This window comes from Lissotriton helveticus, chromosome 1_1 (genome assembly GCF_964261635.1).
Source record: "Lissotriton helveticus chromosome 1_1, aLisHel1.1, whole genome shotgun sequence".
Classification (NCBI taxonomy): domain Eukaryota; kingdom Metazoa; phylum Chordata; class Amphibia; order Caudata; family Salamandridae; genus Lissotriton; species Lissotriton helveticus.
Window position 1 is genome coordinate 967,338,398 of NC_136057.1, and position 21,837 is coordinate 967,360,234.

Consider the following 21,837-nt stretch of genomic DNA (forward strand, 5'->3'; position numbering starts at 1 on the left):
GTCATGAGTCCCTCAACGGAGGTCAGAACACTATACAACTTTGGCAAACACTCTGGAGACCACAAGGGGATCTTGGGAATATGAGTCTTTCTGATTCATCAAATGCGTTATAGATGGTTAGTACAAGTATTCACAGACAAATATTACTTCACAAACTCACAATAGATGTCCAAGTGCATATAGCCATCCCTTTCTATATGTGCTAGAAAACTATTAGCTTCAAGGTTAAGTTACTGTACGAAGATGACAAAACATGGAAGAAAAGATCAGATCAGCAGACACTGATGCAGTACATCAATGTGGAGACAGTAGTTTGCTGCATAATTAGTAGTCTTACAGGTGCTCAACAAGAAAGGGGATACTTCTACAGCCTGTACAACAAAATACTAAAAAACTAGTGATAAAAATAACCACAGTCCTGAGACTTCATTATGGCAGAGAAAGAGAGAGACTGATAGTTAAGGTCAAACAAATGATCAATGCACCTCGCTGTGGATGCTCCACTCGAAGGATCAGAATTCTTAAGCAGTACCAGGTGACTTATTTTAGGAACAGATGCAGACATTACTTAGGTGAAAAAACAAGTAAAGGTATACTTCACCTTTGATCGCAGATTCAACCCTCTCAAATTCTAAAAATATCCTTACAGCATCTTCATCAGGGGCACCAGGGATCTGGAAAAAAAATTCAAATACAATTAAAGAAAGACTGTTGAGATTCAACTTACTAAAAAACAGAAGGAAAAAACGCACTGCTTGCCTGGTGGTTCAACGATGATAAAGTATTACAATGGTGTCTGATGTGTGTCCAGCAGGGCCAAATACATGTCTGATTCGAAGGATCACTACTGACTTTAAAACAAGTTTAAACTACAACCACTATATTTAGAAGCATCTTATGCGAATATCTTAAACATCTGGGATTTTCAGTAACAAGGTGACAAGACATGAGACCTTTAGCCTCTAGCAAAACAAAGCTATGGCCCATTTCAAGAAAAGTCTAAAACTTCAACACTCAAAAATGCTTTTAACATATGTGACACACATGTAGCAATAAAATTCTGGGAGACAGAGACATTATAGAATCTCAGAGGAAACTAAACTAGATTGGCTGGTACAGCATGATGCGATGATAAAAGGAGGTGCCACACCAATATCAGACATCTCATGTGTTTTCCAATGTCATGACCTTGAAGTTCAGGTTGGAAAGTTTCTAGTAAAGTAGGATCAAGGACTATTTGCATATGGCTGGTCTCTGGCTACAGTGGGTGAAAATGATGGACTGGAATGTAGCGAGAACAATCTCCAGTGGCTAAGAATAGTTCAATTATCCCTTCCATAACTTAATGTAGTAGATGCTGCAAGTGCTCAAGGTATGCCCCGACGTAAGTCCTGCTGTACTCGCTGTGCCATATGTCTCAAGCTCTGCTTTACTGACATGGCCAATGTAGGCTAATACCAGTGTGGGGTTGCTTATGTTCTCTTCTGGAGGGGATTTGGCCTGATAATTAGGCTTACAGTGGTACAACGGGTGAAAAACAGCAGACTGGAATGCAGCGCAAATGATCACCAGTGGCTGATATTAATATATCATGCATTCAATGACTTTGTCTCGGTTTGTTAACACCTTACCAATTCACCCTGTTGATGAGGATGCCATAGAAAACTCGGGTAGGGCAGTCTGGATTTTAGAATTAGTCTAAAATAGTCCTTGCTCCTGCTTGTGTAAGTTGCAAATCCCAGAAGTAGGTTCCTTTATCCCTCTTTGATTTTCTAACTTTAGATCCACTTATTGATACATTAAATCAATATCAATTGTCTAATGTATGTGCTAATGATGATGGAGTGGTATAGAGCACAGTAGTCTTGCTGTGCAATTAAATCAATGAAACAAGAACAAATGATCCTTACCTCAAAAATTACACATTTTGCGACTTTCCCATATTTTTCACATTCTTCTTTTGTTTCGCCTTCCAGATCTTCATCCACTTCACCAGCCCCCACCATATTCTGAAAGAAAAGCAGACCACAAACCTCACCAACTCAACTTACAGAATATCCGTGTTTCGCATCAAGTAAATTACGCAACACGTCCAATGTTGAATCTTACTGCAAGCATGACCCTCATTTCTTTTCACTCCACTTTGCAAGCTAACCCCAGAGGATGAGAGGTCACTCAAGAGGTCACTTGATAGAGCCCTTGTGCCAATTCCCTCCGCTTTTTTGTGCCTTTAGAGATCCCAGGTTCTCACCCATGCAATCAGCAATGCTCACTTAAGAGTATACAGTAATTCAGTGTATAAGTAAGTTAATTATACAATTATACAATACCGCTGTTTACCAGGAGGATGTCCTGCTGCTAGAACAGAGTATAATAGTATGGCTACTAAATACAAAGCACTTATTGGAATAACTGGGGTTTAGGAGACTTTCTAAAGCACAGGTGGGAAGTTTTGTCTAACATAAGGAGGAAATCCGTGCCAGTATTTGGCTACTAGTACCCTGAAAGAGTGACTCCCCTCTCCACTCTTTCTTGCTTATGAAGAACCTGGTCGTGAAAGCCAAACTTAACATTCCATTGGGTTTGTAGTTGGGGAATAGGACTTCAAGATTTCCAAAGAGCCAGAAAGTGAGACATAGAGTTTTAAACTAAACTCTCTTTATAATAGGCAGCAATGGAGTTAGGATTTTTAAGGAGAAATTCAAGCCCTTCTATGCAATCCAAAAAATGGTACGTACCACCTACTTCTGATTCAACTGTAGCCTATATATTTTCTTCTTTATTCTTGAGCAACACCTTGTTTCACATATTTAGTTGGAGAGGAGATGAAGAAAATTTTAACTGCTCGAGTTCTGTCCTGTAGTTATGAGGCAAGCCATTTCAAAGCATAATCCTACATTCTGATCTCATGCAATAGGGTCAAAAGGATGTGGTTGGAGATGGTGTTGAGAATGGAAGAGAGAAGTCGCACTGCAGCCGTCATCCAAGCTCCAGCATATTTGATCCAAACACCTCTATCAGCACCAACTCTATACCGTGAAGTGTTGTAAAATCAGATCGAACAAGATCAAATATAGAATTTCAGAAATTATGTAATGGCCATTTTTCTCAAGTTTCTTAATGTGAACAGGTAAAAGGCAAATTGATTGATAATTGCTTTTAATAGGAGGATCATCAGTAGGCTTTTTTTATGGGGTTAGCAGTAGCATGCTTCCAGGTGGAGAGTAACAAACTGGAAAGGGGTCAACTACACAGCCCTGCAGTAGCCAAAGCAAGCCTATCAAGCCTTAAATGCAAATCTGTGCTGGGCATACTTTCCGAGCAGACTTGCATGCAACAGAACCAACCGTTTTGCCAAATCAGGGGGTCAAACTTGGTAAGGAAGGGCAAGATAACTTTCAAAACCAGTACTGACAGAGAATGACAAGCAGAGGTTATACATTTAATCAATAAAGAAATCGGCCAGGGAGTCACACAATGCTGAGAGAAGCTCAGTTGGAAAGAGCAGCTTCCCTTTCCAATAATACCCCTTCCTGAAGGATTCCTTGTGTATGTGTAGATACACATACACACACTACCTACTGCCAGTTGCCAGTAGGTAGTTCTAGTTAGGATCATGTTTCCATAGACAAAGCACTGCCTATATATTTTGCGCCATTTAATGAATCTTCATGAAATTTCCCAAAAAGGTGTGCTGGTGATTCTAGTTGTGCACGGAAAGTTTCGGGGTGATCCGTCAAGCGCGGGCAAAAAAAAAAGGTGGTGGGGGATGTAAAAAAAAAAAAAAGTGTGTTTCCATGTTAATTCCCCCAGAGAATTTACATACGACTACAGCCGGAACCGCTGGGCGGAATGAAACCAAATTTGCAGAAAGCTAGCTTTTTGTTCAGAAAGCAATCATGGCCTTTGAGCAAATAAAAATAGGTATTAGAGAAGGGCTTACCGTCAACAGGAAGTAAGCTGGGTCAGGCATCATCGCTGGTTTGATCCAGCCTGTACTAAGCCCCTAAGAAGTTTAAAATCAGCTCTTGGTAAACAACCCTGGTGCACCCAGGAAGTTCAGGAGTGCAGATATGTGTATAAGCTCGCCATCAATCACTGCAAAAAAAGTCTGAAGGACGCGTCCTGTAATCAAATACTTGAGACTGGTTTGATGAATGATAACATCAATTTCTGGCGCATCTTTACCCCCCCCCCCCTTTTTTTTTTTAACTCACAGAGGCCAAATGGCTAACCCATTTTACTAATCTCAATTCTGGAGCCCACTGTTACTGTTCTTCCTTTCACAGCTCCCGAGTGTCACCGCCTCTATTTCATCCCCGTCTGACCAGATCTACACTGACTTATTTAGATGAGGTAGTTCTGGCTTTGAAGGCGAGTAAAGGTGGCAAAGCGCCAGGCCCTGATGGGATCCCCACTGATTTGTTGAAATCGAATATTGACCTTTGGGGCTCCTTTTCAACACTGCTCTTCCGAGCCTGCTGGCGTGAAGGTTTCTTAAGTACATGGCCTGAGTCCCTTATAGTTCCTATATAAAAGAAGGAAGATCGCAATAGTGCAGCAAAATATAGACCTATCTCTTCGCTGGACTCTTTGGTTAAGGTGGCCGGAAGAATCCTTCTTGGCAGATTACAGGACTGGGCCTACTAACATGATCTCGGATTTGCACCATGGGTTCCGACCAGGTGTGGGGATCACAGAGCAGGCTATTAACCTGAACTTACTCATACGGAAATATGTGCATATTAAAGGAGGTAGGCTTTTTTTTTTTAGCATTCGTAGATTTATCCTCTGCTTTTGACTTCGTGTTGCATGAAAAACTATGGTCAATTATGATCAACATTGGCATTCAATTGTGAACTTTCTTATAGATCAGGACGGGCAGGGCAGAGTAGGATAAGAACTAAATGGCGAATGCACCCAGCCATTTAATATAGAAAGAGGAGGCCGCTAAGGGTGCTTTCTTGCTCCATTCTTGTTTAACCTCTACCTTAATCACTTAGGCAGTACCCTTGCCACTAAGTGCACAGATTTACCCCAAGTTGGGCACCGTCCGAGTCCGGCACTTCTATATGCAGACGATGCTGTACTAATGGTTCATACCCCCTTGGCCTACATCGTTTAGTCAATGAATTTGCCAAGTTTATGCAGCACAATGGTTTAAAAATAAACATCAGTAAAACCTTTGTAATGAAACTTGGGAACAGAGCCATGACATTTTTATCGAGGGTACTAAGATTTTGTTTAGGACTACATTTTCATACTTAGGCATTTTATTTAATAAAAATGGGAACTGGACCAGTGCAATCAAGTCAAGGAGGGTCCAATTTGTCAAAAGCACCATGGCCCTACTGAACTTCATTAGGAAGCTGAATATCAAACATCCGAGGGATATGATGACCATCTACCAGGAAAAATGTAGATCAATTGCCACGTATGATTATGAGCTTTGGGGTTACGCGGATGCAGACTTGCTTCAGCTAGCAGAAAATTTATTTCTAGGAGCCTCCTTGTTCTCCCGAAAAGTTGTTCAACCTTTGTCTGACACACTGAATTGGGGGTTCCTTATTTAGCAGACATGATCAAGATTCAGCCAGTCTTGCTCCGGCATAAGATCTGGTCATCTGAATACACAGTGCTCAACCGTTCCATCATGGAGGAGTGTTTTAGCTCTTAGTCTGCTTTTAAAATCCCCGGCTCAGATTTGTCGGTGACTTCTTGGCCGAAATTGGTCATCCTGAGTTTTTTGTCCATTCTGAGCTCTTGATTAGTATCCAAAGGAAGGGCTTTTAAATTGAAATGTCTATCGACACTTGAGGAATTGAGGCTACCCAGAGATAATGAAACCCTCTGTTTTGAAAAACCAGCTGAACTTGATTAGTTATGATATGCAACCCTACTTAGCTAATGTGTACAATTCGGGACACAGATTTGTGCTGACCAGGTTCCAGCTGGACATTTTCCATCAACTAACCAGCTTTCCCACCATTAACACCTGGTCGCACAAGCATGTGAAATGCCCATGTGACAATGATTCTATGCAGATTACCATCCACATTCTCTTTTTTTGTAAATTTTATTCAGACTTGAGAAAACGTTTTATTAAGCCTTTGTTAAAACAACTAGGTTTTGTGGAATGTCGACCAGCTTTCCTTTATCTACAATCGTTTCCTAGTTTGTATATATGCGCTGTGTTGTCACAGTTTTTATTGGCTGTAATAAGATCTAGGAATCCAGGGGTGGGGGAATCATATCGCCCGACGCCCGAACCATGTTGATTTTTACCACGGGCAAGAAGATTTAATGTCAATTTTGTCCGATGGACAAGTAGACATTAAACCGCATACATAATACAGGCTGTCGGCACTCTGGGACTCGCAGCCAATCAGAAAGGCTGCCAGAGAGCTGGAGACGCTTTTGAGGCCTGTGATTGGTTGCAGCCCATGACTGGGCTCTAGCCAGTGATTGGCTGGGCAACTGAAACGTCAGGCGCAACAAGCGGTAGTCTCAGCAATCCGGTGTTTTGCTTTCTCATGCTCAATGGGGTGGACATGCAGAACCACGAGGAAGCTGTCTCAATTTTAACACGAGGGTAGCAGAAATATCTCGGTTCCGGTGGCGCGACCCGAGACAGGTGAGGAGAAAGGGTGGCATTAATGTTACCAGTTTAATGCCGAGTGAGCTTGCGGCACCAGGGGGCGGGGCCGGGAGTACAGTTAACTTTATCCTCTCTGCTCGCGAAGTAAAGAAGAAATGCAAAGATCCTGCTGAGAGCTCAACAGATTGCAGTCAAAATAACGCATTATGCTAGTGCTCAGTTCAGACTCCAGGAGAGAAAACAGAGCGCGCTAATTTGAGGTTTGGAGCGGACTGTTCTGCAAGTGGAGCTCTGCTATGCAACGGCTCATTTATACTAAATGTGGCATTAAAGAATTGTACCAGGTTGTAAAGATTCCAAATTCCCGTGATCAGTATCTCAGCTACACCACACGGTAGCATTAAAGAAAATGAACAATGTTTGTTTTCCCTCGTATTGCCCGTAACAGCTGGTGGATTTTAAAAGTGATGGGGCGGATGGGTGATTTATATTAATTTCATTTAGGGACAGAAGCTGCTATCTGTTACCTGCAAAGTGCCTGATCGAAGTCTTCTACTTTTTGCCCGGATGAGAATTGAGGTGGTAAACAGTGAGCCGCTGTATGCTGTTACATAATATATGTAAAGACGAAAAGCTGTTGAAATTACAGTGTCCCGTGTCAGCCACATATCTCAGAAACTCGTGAATTGGTGGGGTAATAGAGTGTGCGCCTTACATTGCACACACTGTGACATGAGTTAACACTATCGGTCTCATTCACTCTCCCTCGCCTTTTTTCTCTCGTGTCTGTTTAAGTACATTCTGAAATAACTGCTTGGCCCGTGAGGATCGGGAGTACTGCCTGCAGCCACGTGCTGCAAGCGCATCGGCCCTGTCTCTTCCTCCCCAAAGCCCCCTCCTAAGAGGTTTCTCCCACCTCATTACTTACAGTTTAACTGTTTGACTTGTATTGTTCAAACCACATTAGTTCGATCAGACGACGCCTGGCACCCTCCCCCTTTTGCACACTACGTGTTGCGTGTTCGGAGGAACACATTGTCTGCTTTCTTCCAGGAGGCTACAAAAAAACACGTTTCCAACTAGTGCTCTAACGTCAATTGTGTGTATTTACGAACTACGACGGAATTTGTGGAATTCATTTTATTGCATTGAAAATTGGGTAATTTCTCCTAACACTCACCTGGCACAGAATGTCCTTTCTGTGGGCTGCACCGGAGGCATGCAGAATGTGCAAGAGACACCCTAGCACTCTGGAGTATCATAGTGAAATGTCCTCCTTTCAGTCTTGGAACCCGCAAACCTTGGTTATGTTCTGGTTTTAACAGGTGCAATTGTGCTCTAAAACGACTCTCTCCCTGGTGCTCAGACAGTGTGTGTCATAAAAAAATGAAAAGTATAAAAATTAACTGTACATGAGTGCACAACCCAGTAATACTCCACTAACTACTAGTCCTTGCACCGTTTTCACAGACTCCATGCACACAATTCGGTTCTTGCTAAAGCACCTCAACGTAGGGTGCTTCTGCTGTTATATAAATGTTCTCTAATACCCCCTGTTGACCCAGGGAGTTAAGACTATATAAACTACTAAACGTGCAATAAAGATACCAACGACTCCACACTTCCTTGCACTAATACAGGCTCACATGCAGTCTATTTTTCACATTCTCCCCTCCCCATCTCCCTCTCCAGCAGGTGCTTCAACCCTTCAAACTAGCGTACTGGCTTTGGAGCCTGAGACAGGCACATTGCAAACAGATCACTGAAGAAAACACGGACCCTGATGATCTAACCCACTGTGGTCGGAGCAGGGGAACTGCAGGTGTCTCTACCTTGAATGTGATAGCAGGTTCAAAAGCCCACTAAATTACTATACTCATATCTATATATGGCACGTAGGTTATAAACCAATCACTGCAGCAGACTCTCCACCTCCTGAGCTGTCCTCCTATCGGGAATGGAGGCTGTAATCAGAAAGTGTCGCAGTTTGACTTTCATGCGATCAGTATTCTCAAGCTATCTTTAGGCAAAAAGCCCTGAATGCTTGGGTACATTAGAGGTACATTAAGAATGTTTAGACTGTTGTCCTCCCCCTATTGCTTGCTGCTCCTGAACCTCATGCCCAGCCCAAAATCCCTCTCTATGCTTGCACTCGCCCATCCACATTATTTTTTATTCTGACTACAGAAATGATTTTTAGGGGATCTCAGGGCCATGACCCCACATTGTCACTGGTTCAGCGTCACTACGAGGTGGCATCAAAGCCTCCAGGATAGGTCCCTGCGGATAAAGAGCGGTTTCATTGCCCCTTTCATCTGCGGTGACCAGAAACTCCTTCAGCAGAGACCCTGTGTATATGCATCTCACAGCCTCCATGTCTACCCCAAGTAAGCAAGGGCTGGCCCGGCTCTTTTGACAGTTTGTCTCTGGTGGAGTTCAGTGTCCTGCAAGATGGATGCTTGTGGCTAGCATCAGAACTCTGCAGCAAAACCTGCACAGTCACCACAGCATAGGATTGCATGTGCAGTCTGCACATGTGGGTGCCAGTGTCTAGGACGGTCTGTCGAGATTCCTGCCTGCTCTGTTAAATGTTAAGGGGTTGGTCAGTGCATGAACTAATAGAGATTTTATAATACTTGGGGAGAGGAGTTGGCCTAAGTGCCAGGGCGGTCAACCTTGAATCTGGGGAACTGGGTTTGAGTCTCTGCAATGACGCTGAATATCCTGTGATTCTGGGCAAATCACTTAATCTCCCCGTGCCTAACAAAAATGAATGTGTCCTCATGTAATGCAACTGGTGCTATGTAAATCGCTCCGATACCCGATTAGGGTCAAGTTCACGCTATATAAAACTCTGTAAAATAAACAAAATCCCACTGATTAACATAACTTTAATTTCAACTAAAGCTGTCCATTAATATACATGTAGTCACCTGAAGGTGAAAGACCACGAAAAGTTAGAAAATATTTGGGGACTTTTTAGCCACTACTTTGACCCCTCCCCAGACTCTCTAACCCTGCCTCCTCAGTTTCGTGTAGCATCACATTTCCCATGCTTTTTTAATGCACTTCAGCCACTGAGCAGACAGTTCGCAGGCTATGCCTGCTACCACTGCTGCACTCACTCTGCCCTCTGAATACAGTATTCAGGACTTGCTGCCATGGGGTTTGGAGAGCAGGGCAGGAGAAGAGTAAGGCTGAGGGCATCCGGTCATAGACCCCAGACTGAGTGAAGGGAGCATTGGGGAGCAGGGCAGGAGAAGAGTAAGGCTGAGGTCATCCTGTCATAGACCCCAGACTGAGTGAAGGGAGCAAAGAGTCCCCTTATTTTAAAGAGAGTGGGGCTGCCCCACCATTTTACCAACCACCATCCCTATGTCCTTCACACACACATACACACCCAGCTCCGAACTCCCCAGTTACAGCCAGAGCAGCCGACTTTGAACCTTGGGGACCAGGTTCAAGTCTCAGCATTGCTAAACGTCCTGTGATTCTGGGCTGATCACTTATTCTGCTCTGGCCTAAATAAAAATTCGCACTATATAATAAAAACTGCAAAAAATAAATGCCCACACCAAGCTCACATGACAAGGCATGGTGCTTTCCTTTCACAGATAAAGCAGATTCTGAAGCGTTCCCAGTTTTAAAGGTGAAAGGAAAGAATCCTGAACTCGGACGTTACCACGATCAGTGAAAGAGGTGCAGGGAAAGTACCTCAGTGTTTAGGCCTGTTTTCTGGCTTGATAATCTATTGCGCATTTTTAAAGTGCATGTTCACCCAGAAGGGTATCTTGGTTCTGAATAACATACGTTTATTGTTACCCAACTCAATGTTACTCGTTTTATCGACCTCATAAGGATGAAAGGCTGAGTGGACCCAGCAGGATTTGAACCTGTGACCATGAGGTCAAACACAGAGCCCAACACTGGACGCATAAGTCCACTAAGCCTCCTGTCCCGATATGTCATGAGAGGAAAGTAGTTGCGCTTTTGGGTGTTTGTTCAGCTATTATTGGATCTAAATCAGCTGAAGAATAAACAAACTTCATTCACCAGATAACATTGACTATCCAAGAGGGCAGGACAGGGTTTCCAACTCTACTGTGACTGAGCTTAGGTGTCCTTGCTAGGTGTGACATGACATTTTGAGTGGTTGCAGTTACTCACTAGCCCCGTCTCAATAATGCTCAGCTCTGCACTTCTGGATTTACTGTCTTTTCAAAGTACACTCCTTCCCTTCGCTGTGAGACTAACAGTGCTTTTCAGATGTGAGAGTATAAAGATTTTACTCCTGCTACATGTCCTACATATCTAAGAGAGACAAACTTGAACATCAATTGGTGAGCTGCACTTTTTCATGTTACGGTAGATTACTCAGCTGCTGCCATTACTATATGCAAGTGAGAACCCTGTACTGCTACTGCCAGTGCTGCATATGCTCTTTGTGTGGGAGAAGAATGTAGAGATGTAGCAATGAGTGCACAAATGATATAAACACACCACACCTGACCAGAAGTATAAAAGGAGAGATTGATTTAACTGTCTATTGCTGCCTCTTGTGTATTTGTACTTGCGTATACTGCCTCAGCACGTCTGCTACGTGATTATGCTGCCCCATGAACTGTTCATAAGCTCTGCCAAGAAGTGCAGTTATTCCCATTCACAAGTTAATCAGAGCATCACATCTGAGTATTTTTGAAGCTGGACAGCTATGAGTTCGCCCTATGATGGAGAACATCCTTCTACCCTACAGGTTCATATTTCGACAAAGTCTTGTCTGCGCCAAAAACACTTCAAGAAATGTAGTCACTTATAAGTCTGCACTCTGCCTATAGGTACTATTTCTCTTCATATGAAAATGTGTTACATGCAAATTGGTTCATAATTGGGTGAAGTGCACACTGACACATCTGCACGCATGCTGTACAACCACCCACTACAACAGTTACATTTAAGAGTGCATGACCATGCATTGCATAATTGGACTTACACTTGAAATATATATATTGCATAGTATGTTGCACTGATTGCAGTGCAGGTTCTCTTCGTGCAGACTTCCCGTAGTAATTTATGGAATAGGCGGGGCAAGCAGTTACCTTCCCAGGACAAGTAGATTTGTGTAACATTTTGTCCCTTGGCCAAGTAGATTTTTGAAAAATTTCCACACCCCTGGGAATCAGATTTAGAAATGTAACTGACCAGCAGGGGATGCTTCCTTCTGTTTCTATTTTATGTGTTTTAACTACCTTTTAATTGATTTTAACTTGATATTGTATATTTTTGTAGCTTTTATGACTCACTATGTGATTTGGAATAAAGCGTATTTGACTTGAGTACATACCAAAGCAGTACCTATTCAGAGGTGGGTCAATTAATGGACTCAAACCCCAAAGACCTGCAGAACCAAGCAGGCAAAATGTCCTTCTTGGTGAACCGGACTATCCAAATAATAGTGTTTAGACAAGATCTCCGCATTCTAAAGCTGTGCAGGCAGCTTTGACCATGATAGAATGAGCAGGCAATCCATCCAGAGGTTGCTTTTTAGTCGATGCATAGGATATCTTAATGCAAAGCACGATCCAGCGGGAGATGGTTCTCTGCTGCACAGCCTTGCCTTTTTTCGCACCAAAGAACCCAACAAAGGGCTGATCATCAACACTGTGTTCTTTGGTATGATCAATAGGAAAGCTTGGAGCTCTCCTGGAGTCCAAGTAGTGGAGTCTCTCTTCCTCCTTAGAGGGGTGGATGGAGCAATGTTATGACAAGGAACACGGTCTTGAGGGTGACAAGCCGCAAGGGACAGCAATGAAGCGGCTCATAAGTAGTGCATTTCAGAAATGTGAGGACCAAGGTAAGGTCCCACTGTGGCATGACAAGGAGAGGGAAGAAACACATTTTGTAACCCTTTAAAAACAAGCATTTGCAATGCAATAGGTCTCGCATTAGGAAAGTTTGAGCTATTGGTATTGTAAATGACATTTTTTTATATATGTTTTGGTTTTGAAAATAGTGAAATTAATAGCTTTGTCATTTACAATGCTAATACTTATAACTTTTGCAAATGTGACACCTATAGCGTTTGTAATGCAATATGTGTTGTATTTTCGTGACTTAGATGTATTGATGTTACAAATAACAATGGCTTTTAATTTTTTTAATAATTAATACTTAAATAAAAGTTATTGTAATTTATAATGGCAATAGCTTAAACTTTTGTAAATAACTTTTGTGAAGATTATGTTCAGTGTATTTTATTTTGAAGACAATTCAAGAACAAGTGAAATATTAATATCTTTTTGTGACATTTGTAATAAAGCTTGAAACATTGAGAGAACATATTTGAACCAGTTGTTGTTGAATGGTTGCACAGATTGATGATGTGGTGGGCTGAGTGATGTTGTGATGGCGACAAGTGATGCTGTGGCGTTCAGTGATGCTGTGGTAGCGCATAGTGATGTTGTGATGCCCCTAAGTGATGCTGTGGTGATGCGATAGAAAGATAGAGTGAGTGCGATAGCTAGGTAGAGTGAGTGCGATGGCTAGATAGAGTGAGGGCGACAGATAGATTGATAGAGTGAGGGCGATAGATAGTGTAATTATGTGGCGTGTAATTATGTGGCACCGAGTGGTATTTGGAGTGTATGTTGCATTGAGTGCAGTGTAATTGTGTGTCGTGTAATAATGTGGCACTGAGTGGTAGTTGGAGTGTGTTGCCTTGAGCGCAGTGTAAAGATGTAGCATATAATTATGTGGCACTGAGTAGTATTTGGAGTGTATGTTGCATTGAGTGCAGTGTAATTGTGTGTCGTGTAATAATGTGGCACTGAGTGGTATTTGGAGTGTGTTGCGTTGAGCGCAGTGTAATTATGTAGCATATAATTATGTGGCACTGAGGGTATTATGAGGAGTGTATGTTGTATTCAGTAGAGTGTAATTGTGTGGCGTGTAATTATGTGGCACTGAGTGGTATTGATTGGAGTGTATGTTGCATTGTAATTATGTAGCATATAATTATGTGTCACTGAGTGGTATTTGGAGTGTATGTTTAGTTGAGCGCAGTGTAATTATGTAGCATATGATTATGTGGCACTGAGTGGTATTGGGTGGAGTGCGTGTTGCGTTCAGTAGAGTGTAATTATGTTGCATGTAATTATGTGGCACTGAGTGGTATTATGAGGAGGGTATGTTGTGTTCAGTAGAGTGTAATTGTGTGGCGTGTAATGTGGCACTGAGTGGTATTGTTTGGAGTGTATGTTGCATTGAGTGCAGTGTAATTATGTAGCATATAATTATGTGGCACTGAGTGGTATTTGGAGTGTATGTTGCGTTGAGCGCAGTGTAATTATGTAGCATATATTTATGTGCACTGAGTGGTACTGTGTGGTGTGTGTGTTGCATTCAGTAGAGTGTAATTATGTTGTGTGTAACTATGTGGCACTGAGTGGTATTTGGAGTGTATGTTGCATTGAGTACAGTGTAATTATGTGGTGTGTAATTATGTGGCACTGAGTGGTATTTGGAGTGTATGTTACATTGAGTGCAGTGTAATTATGTTGCGTGTAATGTGGCACTGAGTGGTATTTGGAGTGTATGTTGTACTGAGTGCAGTGTAAATATGTGGCGTGTAATTATGTGGCACTGAGTGGTATTTGGAGTGTATGTTGCGTTGAGCGCAGTGTAATTATGTAGCATGTAATTATATAGCATATAATTATGTGGCACTGAGTGGTATTTGGAGTGTATGTTGTACAGAGTGCAGTGTAAATATGTGGCGTGTAATTATGTTGCACTGAGTTCTATTTGGAGTGTATGTTGCATTGAGTGTAGTGTAATTATGTGGCGTGTAATTATGTGGCACTGAGTGGTATTTGTAGTGGTGGTGGTGGACGTGGAGGTGGTGGTGGGTGTGGTTTACATGGTGGCGGATGCGGTGGTGGTGGATGTGGTGGTGGTGTTGGACATGGTGGTGGAGGTGGACGCGGTGGTGGTGGTGGACGTGGTGGTGGACGTGGAGGTGGTGGACGTGGAGGTGGTGGACGTGAAGGTGGTGGACGTGAAGGTGGTGGACGTGAAGGTGGTGGTGGACTTGGTAGACGACGTGGTGGTGGACGTGGTGGTGGTGGATGTAGTGGTGGTGGATGTAGTGGTGGACGTGGTAGTGGAGGTAGATTTGGTGGTGGTGGACGTGTTGGTGGACATGGTGGTGGTGGACGTGGTGGTGGACGTGGTGGTGGACGTGGTGGTGTTGGTAGTGGATGTGGTGGTGCTGGTGGACGTGGTGGTCCTCTGTGCTCCTTGCTACAATCCCACTCCCTGCTTTCTATCATGAAAAGCAAACCCCACTGTACAGTAGGAGAACATTTCAGTAGCAATATAGGAGCTAAGCTCCCTAGTAATATTATAAAAACAGCGAGAAAATTCTCGGTTTGTGGCACGAATCACAAACAGGGCTCCGTTTCAGCAGGAACAGGGCATTTAGAAAAATGTTTAGCGCAAAGACCCTCGCCGTGCTAAGCCCCAGTGTGAGTGAGGTAAGTGGGCGGCTCCGCCAGTGCTGCGGTTTTTGGGCGAGGCTACCATTCTGTTCACGGCCTCATGGAGACAAGAGATTAGAGTCTTTTGACGTCATTATGTGAATATTGTTAGTTGTTTGTCTGAGCCCACAGCGTGCGTCCTTCGGCGCTGGCATTGATTGGCAGGAGGATTAAAGACGGTCACGTGCTAAGGCGTGTCCACTACAGCCCGCTGTGAAGTCATTCAAATAGTATGGGAACTGAGATCCCCAGTGTAATGAGGGCATGGTCGGTGAGTGTGGGGCAGGGTTAAAAACGAGGCTTAAAAACACAAGATATTCTTCTGTAAGTATGTTAGTCTTTTTCACCTTCATGTAACTGTATAAACAATAATTCAAACACCATAAGAGAACAAGGAGCCGCAGCGGCTTGTGATTTATAGGCAGCAAGGGCTTGAAGAAGCCTCAGCGGCTTGTGCTCCCTGCTTAACGCGAGCTCTAGGAATCACGGGCAAGAGCTAGCTACTGTGTCCTGTGCTGCGGACCCCGGAGTCTCATGGATCTGCTGTGGCCGCCCTGGCACAAGTCCTAAAACAAGTGATGCGCGCTCTGTGCTGGGGGAGAGGAGGGCCATTAAAGGAAGTGGGTGGAGATGAGCCTGTGAGAACTCGCGGCGGAGATCAAAGAAAGGGTGGGAGGGACATTGGCCAGCGAGCATATGGGGATTGAGGGGGTGTGCAGCCTGGTGAGCTGAATGCGTGTGGCAGCAGAGGCGGAGCGCGGCGCGCGCAAAGTGTCTGGTGGCAAGTGGAAGCTGTGCACAATGCGTGTGGTTGTGCTCAAATGCACTGTACCCGATCCGCACTTTGGGTGCACTTTTGAAAGCCCTTACTTTCATCTCGTCAAAGCATCCCTACTGGGATGGCTTAGGCCGAGACCTAAAAAGGGAGTGGGGAATGCGAGAGAGAGGGGAGAGAGAACAGAGAGTGAGGGGAGAGGTGAGAGTGATGAGTGAGGAGAGGGGAGAGTAAGGAGAGAGGGAAGAGTGAGGAGAGAGAGGAGAAAGAGAGGCGAAAGGGAAGAGTGAGGAGAGAGAAGAGAGGGATGAGTGAGGAGAGGGGCGAGAGGGGAGAGTGAAGCGAGGGGAGAGTGAAGCGAGGGGAGAGTGAAGCGAGGGGAGAGTGAAGCGAGGGGAGAGTGAAGCGAGGGGAGAGTGAAGCGAGGGGAGAGTGAAGCGAGGGGAGAGTGAAGCGAGGGGAGAGTGAAGCGAGGGGAGAGTGAAGCGAGGGGAGAGTGAAGCGAGGGGAGAGTGAAGCGAGGGGAGAGTGAAGCGAGGGGAGAGGGAAGCGAGGGGAGAGAAGGAAAAGTGACGAGAGAAGGGAGGAAGGTGAGGGGGGAAAGGGGAGAGTGAGGGGAAGTGAGATAGGAGAGGGGAGAGTGAGGAGAAGTGAGATAGGAGAGGGGAGAGTGAGGAGAAGTGAGATAGGAGAGGGGAGACTGGGGAGACTGAGAAGTGAGATAGGAGAGGGGAGAGTGGGGAGACTGAGGAGAGGGGACACTAAGGAGAGGGGAGAGTGAAGAGAGGGGAGAGTGAAGAGAGGGGAGAGGGGAGAGTGAGGAGAAGTGAGATAGGAGAGGGGGGAGTGGGGAGACTGAGGAGAGGGGACAGTAAGGAGAGGGGAGAGTGAAGAGAGGGGGGAGTGAGGAGAGTGAGGAGAAGTGAGATAGGAGAGGGGGGAGTGGGGAGACTGAGGAGAGGGGAGAGTGAGGAGAAGTGAGATAGGAGTGGGGAGAGTGGGGAGACTGAGGAGAGGGGACACTAAGGAGAGGGGAGAGTGAGGAGAGGGTAGAGTGAAGAGAGGGGAGAGTGAGCAGAGTGGGAAGAGAGGGGAGAGAGAGAGAGGACAAGGGAGAAAGGGGAGAGAGAGGTGAGAGGGAAAATGGGAGGGGGTGGAGGGGGGAGAGAGGGAGGGGAGAGGGGAGAGAGGTGAGAGAGGTGAGAGTGAGGAGAGTGAGGAGAGTGAGGAGAGTGAGGAGAGTGAGGAGAGTGAGGAGAGTGAGGAGAGTGAGGAGAGTGAGGAGAGTGAGGAGAGTGAGGAGAGTGAGGAGAGTGAGGAGAGTGAGGAGAGTGAGGAGAGTGAGGAGAGTGAGGAGAGTGAGGAGAGTGAGGAGAGTGAGGAGAGTGAGGAGAGTGAGGAGAGTGAGGAGAGTGAGGAGAGTGAGGAGAGTGAGGAGAGTGAGGAGAGTGAGGAGAGTGAGGAGAGTGAGGAGAGAGGGGAGAGAGGGGAGAGAGGGGAGAGTGAGGAGAGTGAGGAGAGTGAGGAGAGTGAGGAGAGTGAGGAGAGTGAGGAGAGTGAGGAGAGTGAGGAGAGTGAGGAGAGTGAGGAGAGTGAGGAGAGTGAGGAGAGTGGGGAGAGTGGGGAGAGTGGGGAGAGTGGGGAGAGTGAGGAGAGTGAGGAGAGTGAGGAGAGTGAGGAGAGTGAGGAGAGTGAGGAGAGTGAGGAGAGTGAGGAGAGTGAGGAGAGTGAGGAGAGTGAGGAGAGTGAGGAGAGTGAGGAGAGTGAGGAGAGTGAGGAGAGTGAGGAGAGAGGGGAGAGAGGGGAGAGAGGGGAGAGTGAGGAGAGTGAGGAGAGTGAGGAGAGTGAGGAGAGTGAGGAGAGTGAGGAGAGTGAGGAGAGTGAGGAGAGTGAGGAGAGTGAGGAGAGTGAGGAGAGTGAGGAGAGTGGGGAGAGTGGGGAGAGTGGGGAGAGTGGGGAGAGAGGGGAGAGAGGGGAGAGAGGGGAGAGAGGGGAGAGAGGGGAGAGAGGGGAGAGTGAGGTGAGAGAGGGGAGGGGAGGGGAAAGTAAGTGGAGGGTAGAGTGAGGAGAGGGAAACACAGAAGGGAGATTCAGGTGAGAGGGGAGGGTGAGGAGAGGTGAGGGGAGGGAGAGGTGAGGTGAGGGGAGGGAGAGGTGAGGTGAGGTGAGGTGAGATTGAGGAGAGAGTGAAGAGAGGAGAGAGTGGAGAGGGGAGGGTAGAGAGGGAGTGGAGAGGGGAGGGAGAGGAGGGAGAGGAGAGAGAGGAGAGGAAGGGGAGAGGGTGAGGGGAGAGTAAGGAGAGAGAGAGGGGAAGTGAGGAGAGAGTGATGAGAGAGGGGAGAAGAGAGTGGGTAGAGTGAGGGGAGAGGGGAAAGGGAGAGGGGAGAGTGAGGAGAGGGGAGAGTGAGGAGAGAGTGGATAGTGAAGCGAGGGGAGAGTGAGGGTCAAGGGATGGGAGAGGTGATAGGAGAGAGAGGGGGAGAGAGCATAGAGGAGAGAGAGGAAAGTGAGAGGGGAGATAGAGAAATGTGGGAGAGAGTAGAAGGAGAGCTAGGGAGGGGAGAGAGGGGAGGGAAAGAGAGTGGGGGAGATGCAGAGTGAGAGTGAAATTTGAGGAAAAAAATAGGGGCAGAGAGCTTATTGAAATAGAGGTGTGACGTACACAGTTTGTTTTAAGTCGACTGTAATGGTGTAAGTTCTGAAATTCGAATAACTCCATATATTCCTGTGGGAGATGGGTATCTCATGTTGAACACCGCTACTATGCAAGCTGAAAATGTGTCCAACTTGTAGAGTTTCAGGCTTGGTTGTGTTAAGCTCATTGCGTGTGGAGCCAAAACAAAACTGTCGAAAAGGGAGGTGGGAATGCAAGGAGCAGAGGAGCCAAAAGGAAGTGGGTTAAAAAGGAGGGGGAATGCAAGGAGCCTGAATAAAGCAGACGATAACGGGAGGGGGGGGGAGGAGGGAGATGCGAACAGAGCATCAAAGGGCTGCCTGAGAAGGGAGGGGGGAATGCGAGGAGCCAAAAATGAAACTGACGAAAAGGGAGGGGGGAATGCAAGGAGCAGAGGAGCCAACAGGGAGTGGGCGAAAAGGGAGGGGGGAATGCGAGGAGCCAAAATGAAACTGTCGAAAAGGGAATCAAGAATCTGCAGTCTCCTCACTGCCCGAAAGCAGCTGGGGTGTTTGTGCGATGTGTACGCGCCCTGCTCACTCACATGCACTGTACCCGATCTGCACTTTGGGTACCCTTTTGAAAGCCTTACTATAATCTCGCCAACAAGCATAGCTAAAGCAATGCCTTAGGCTCGACCTAAAAATGCATACCAACTTCCACAGCAACCACAGTAGACAGCACTCATCTTCGCCAGAGATAAGATCTGCACCCTTCTAAACTGAGGAGAAACTGCTGCCCTCATATTGCTGGACCTCTCAGCTGCGTTCAACTGTCGCACCCCAGCCTCATTAAACAAGCATTTGCAATGTAATAGGTCTCGCATTAGGAAATTTAGAGCTATTGGTATTGTAAATGGCAATATTTTTTATTTCTGTGTTGGTTTTTAAAATAGCTAAATTAATAGCTTTGACATTTACAATGCCAATAGTTATAACTTTCGCAAATGTGACACCTATAGCATTTGTAATGCAATATGTGTTGTATTTACGTGACTTTGATGTATTGCTATTACAAATAACAATGGCTTTTAAATAATTAATACTTAAATAAAAGTTATTGTAATTTATAATAGCAATAGCTTAAACTTTTGTAAATAACTTTTGTGAAGATTATGTTCAGTGTATTTTATTGTGATGAAAATCCAAGAACAGAAGTGAAATATTAACATCTTTCTGTGACATTTGTAATAAAGCTTGAAAAATTGAGAGAACATGATTGAACCAGTTGTTGTTGAATGGGCCATTATTTGTAGCTGTAAATATTGGCCTCCTGATACTTAACAAAGTTTGTAGATGCGCAACGGTTAAATTAAAAGTGACATGCTAGAACGAATCAGTATTACGTGAAATAGAAAAGGCGCTTCCTGAATGTGTGTACATGCTTGATCTATATGCCCTCATTGCCCCGGTATTGCAAAGTACCGTAATGAAATAACAGTAAATGAAATATCTATTTAGACTTCTATGTCTGATTTGTGAAACTGCGGGTGAGGGCAGATAAGTGCAGCATATGCGGCTTTACAAAGGAGTGAATAAAATAACATGACACGATGAAGCACGCGGCCTATTATAAATGTGAAATACGCTGTGGTACAAAATATCTAAACGTGCTACGTGAGTGTGTCCATTATTGAGCACAGGGCCCATTGTTTTTTTTTTTTTTTTGTTTTCAAAAACCTTTATTGTCCAATAAGATAATGAACACAGCTGGTGGCCTACAACCTTCCATGGGCCGGCCGCTCCATATGCTTACTTCAGTTAACACAGCGTTCCGCCAACAACCCCACAGGGCCGGCCGCAGTTTAAACCTCATGTCCATCATATCAAAGAAAGCACAGATGACTTAAGTGGATACGGCATGACGAAGTATTCATTGTTGTAGCGCTGTGGGACGCTCCACCTGTCCATAACTGTTAAAACCATAGGAGCATTATCAACAATTTCGTAGTGTAAGCCATAAGCCTAGCTATCCCCAAAAAAGGTACCCCGGTCAAACTATATACAGAGCACAACACAGCCAGTGTAGAGAAATCAGGTCAGGCAGCAAGCGACATCGCATCTCCCGTTCTTGCCTAAAACTCAAGCCACGTTAGACAATGAAGAACCTGTAAGGATAAGGAACCTGTCAGCACAATGCCTCATATCAATGCAGTGTAGTCAATTAACCTGCCTCAGTAGTCCCCTCGCTCCCATCAGTGTAGAAGGTATGTGTGGTAGGGGCTCTCGCAGCCTGATTCAGTCAGCCTCAGATTCAGACTCCGCTCTAGCAAGCATATAAGCAGTGTATGGTCCCCAAATGTCAGTAGGCCGAGAGCCAGCCGGCAGTTCTTCGTGGTAACAGATTAGTTGATCCCGGCAGTACGCCAGGTCCTTCAGCCAGTCCTGCAGGGCAGGTGCTCTCCTACCACCCCAGCACACTGCGACCCTTCGTTTAGCCATTTGCAGTGACAGGCATACAAGTTTACGCACTCCCCTCGGAACCCCTGAGATCAAGCCTAGGAGACACACTCGAGGGGTAAGTCAATCTCAACCTCAGCCATAGTAGATAATGTCGCGACCACAGCAGCCCAAAATTCACCCACCTTATTGCAACCCCAAGCCAGATGCAGAAAGTCCGCAGCCCCAATCCCGCAACGCGTGCAATTATCGGTGTCACGAAGCCCATACCTGCGCAGTTGCACCGGAGTATAATAGAGTTGATGCAGATACTTATAATGTATAAGTCGAAAATTGCCATTTGCTGCATAATTACCTGTCATGGAGCAGCACGCCTCCCATTCATCGTCCGTCAATGGGTGTTGTAACACCGCATCCCATTTACATTTGGAGCTAGCATCCAACACACCCTCATCTCGCTGCGCTGCTCTATACAACCGGGACACCAGCTTCGTTCTGTCTTTTGCCGTGTAGAGGAGTTGCAACCCCTCCAGCATCGGAGGTTCTGCTGGAAAAGACGGATAGAGGCTCCGGAGTGCAGCTCGGAGTCGAATATATATAAACGTGGCCATACTGGCATTGCCGCCCTTCGCCAAAAAAGCTGCCAATGTGATAAAGGTGCCACCCTGGAAGACATCCCCCATGAGGTGCAGTCCGGCAGATCTCAGGAGGCGAAGTGCCCCTGTGTCCCCCAGGACTGATATATGTTCATGCCACGAAAGGGGAATCGCCGGTGCATACAGGGGAAGTTTGCCCGCACACTGTCCGAGCGCATTCCAGGCCGCAGCCGTGCTACGTACCGTGTCCACGTCGTTCCT

General features: G+C 45.5%; 1 protein-coding gene across 2 annotated transcripts in view; it reads right to left on the reverse strand.

The window, feature by feature from the left end:
• RBM17 (RNA binding motif protein 17) overlaps positions 1–21,837 on the reverse strand; it is a 267,677-nt gene that overhangs the window by 25,859 nt on the left and 219,981 nt on the right. For both annotated transcript variants that reach the window (XM_078677186.1, XM_078677181.1), the window contains exons 10-11: positions 1,911–2,009; positions 602–674 (exon numbers count right to left, since the gene is read on the reverse strand). In XM_078677186.1, coding sequence (XP_078533312.1) covers positions 602–674; positions 1,911–2,009 — 172 coding nt within the window. The remainder of the gene's footprint in view (positions 1–601; positions 675–1,910; positions 2,010–21,837) is intronic.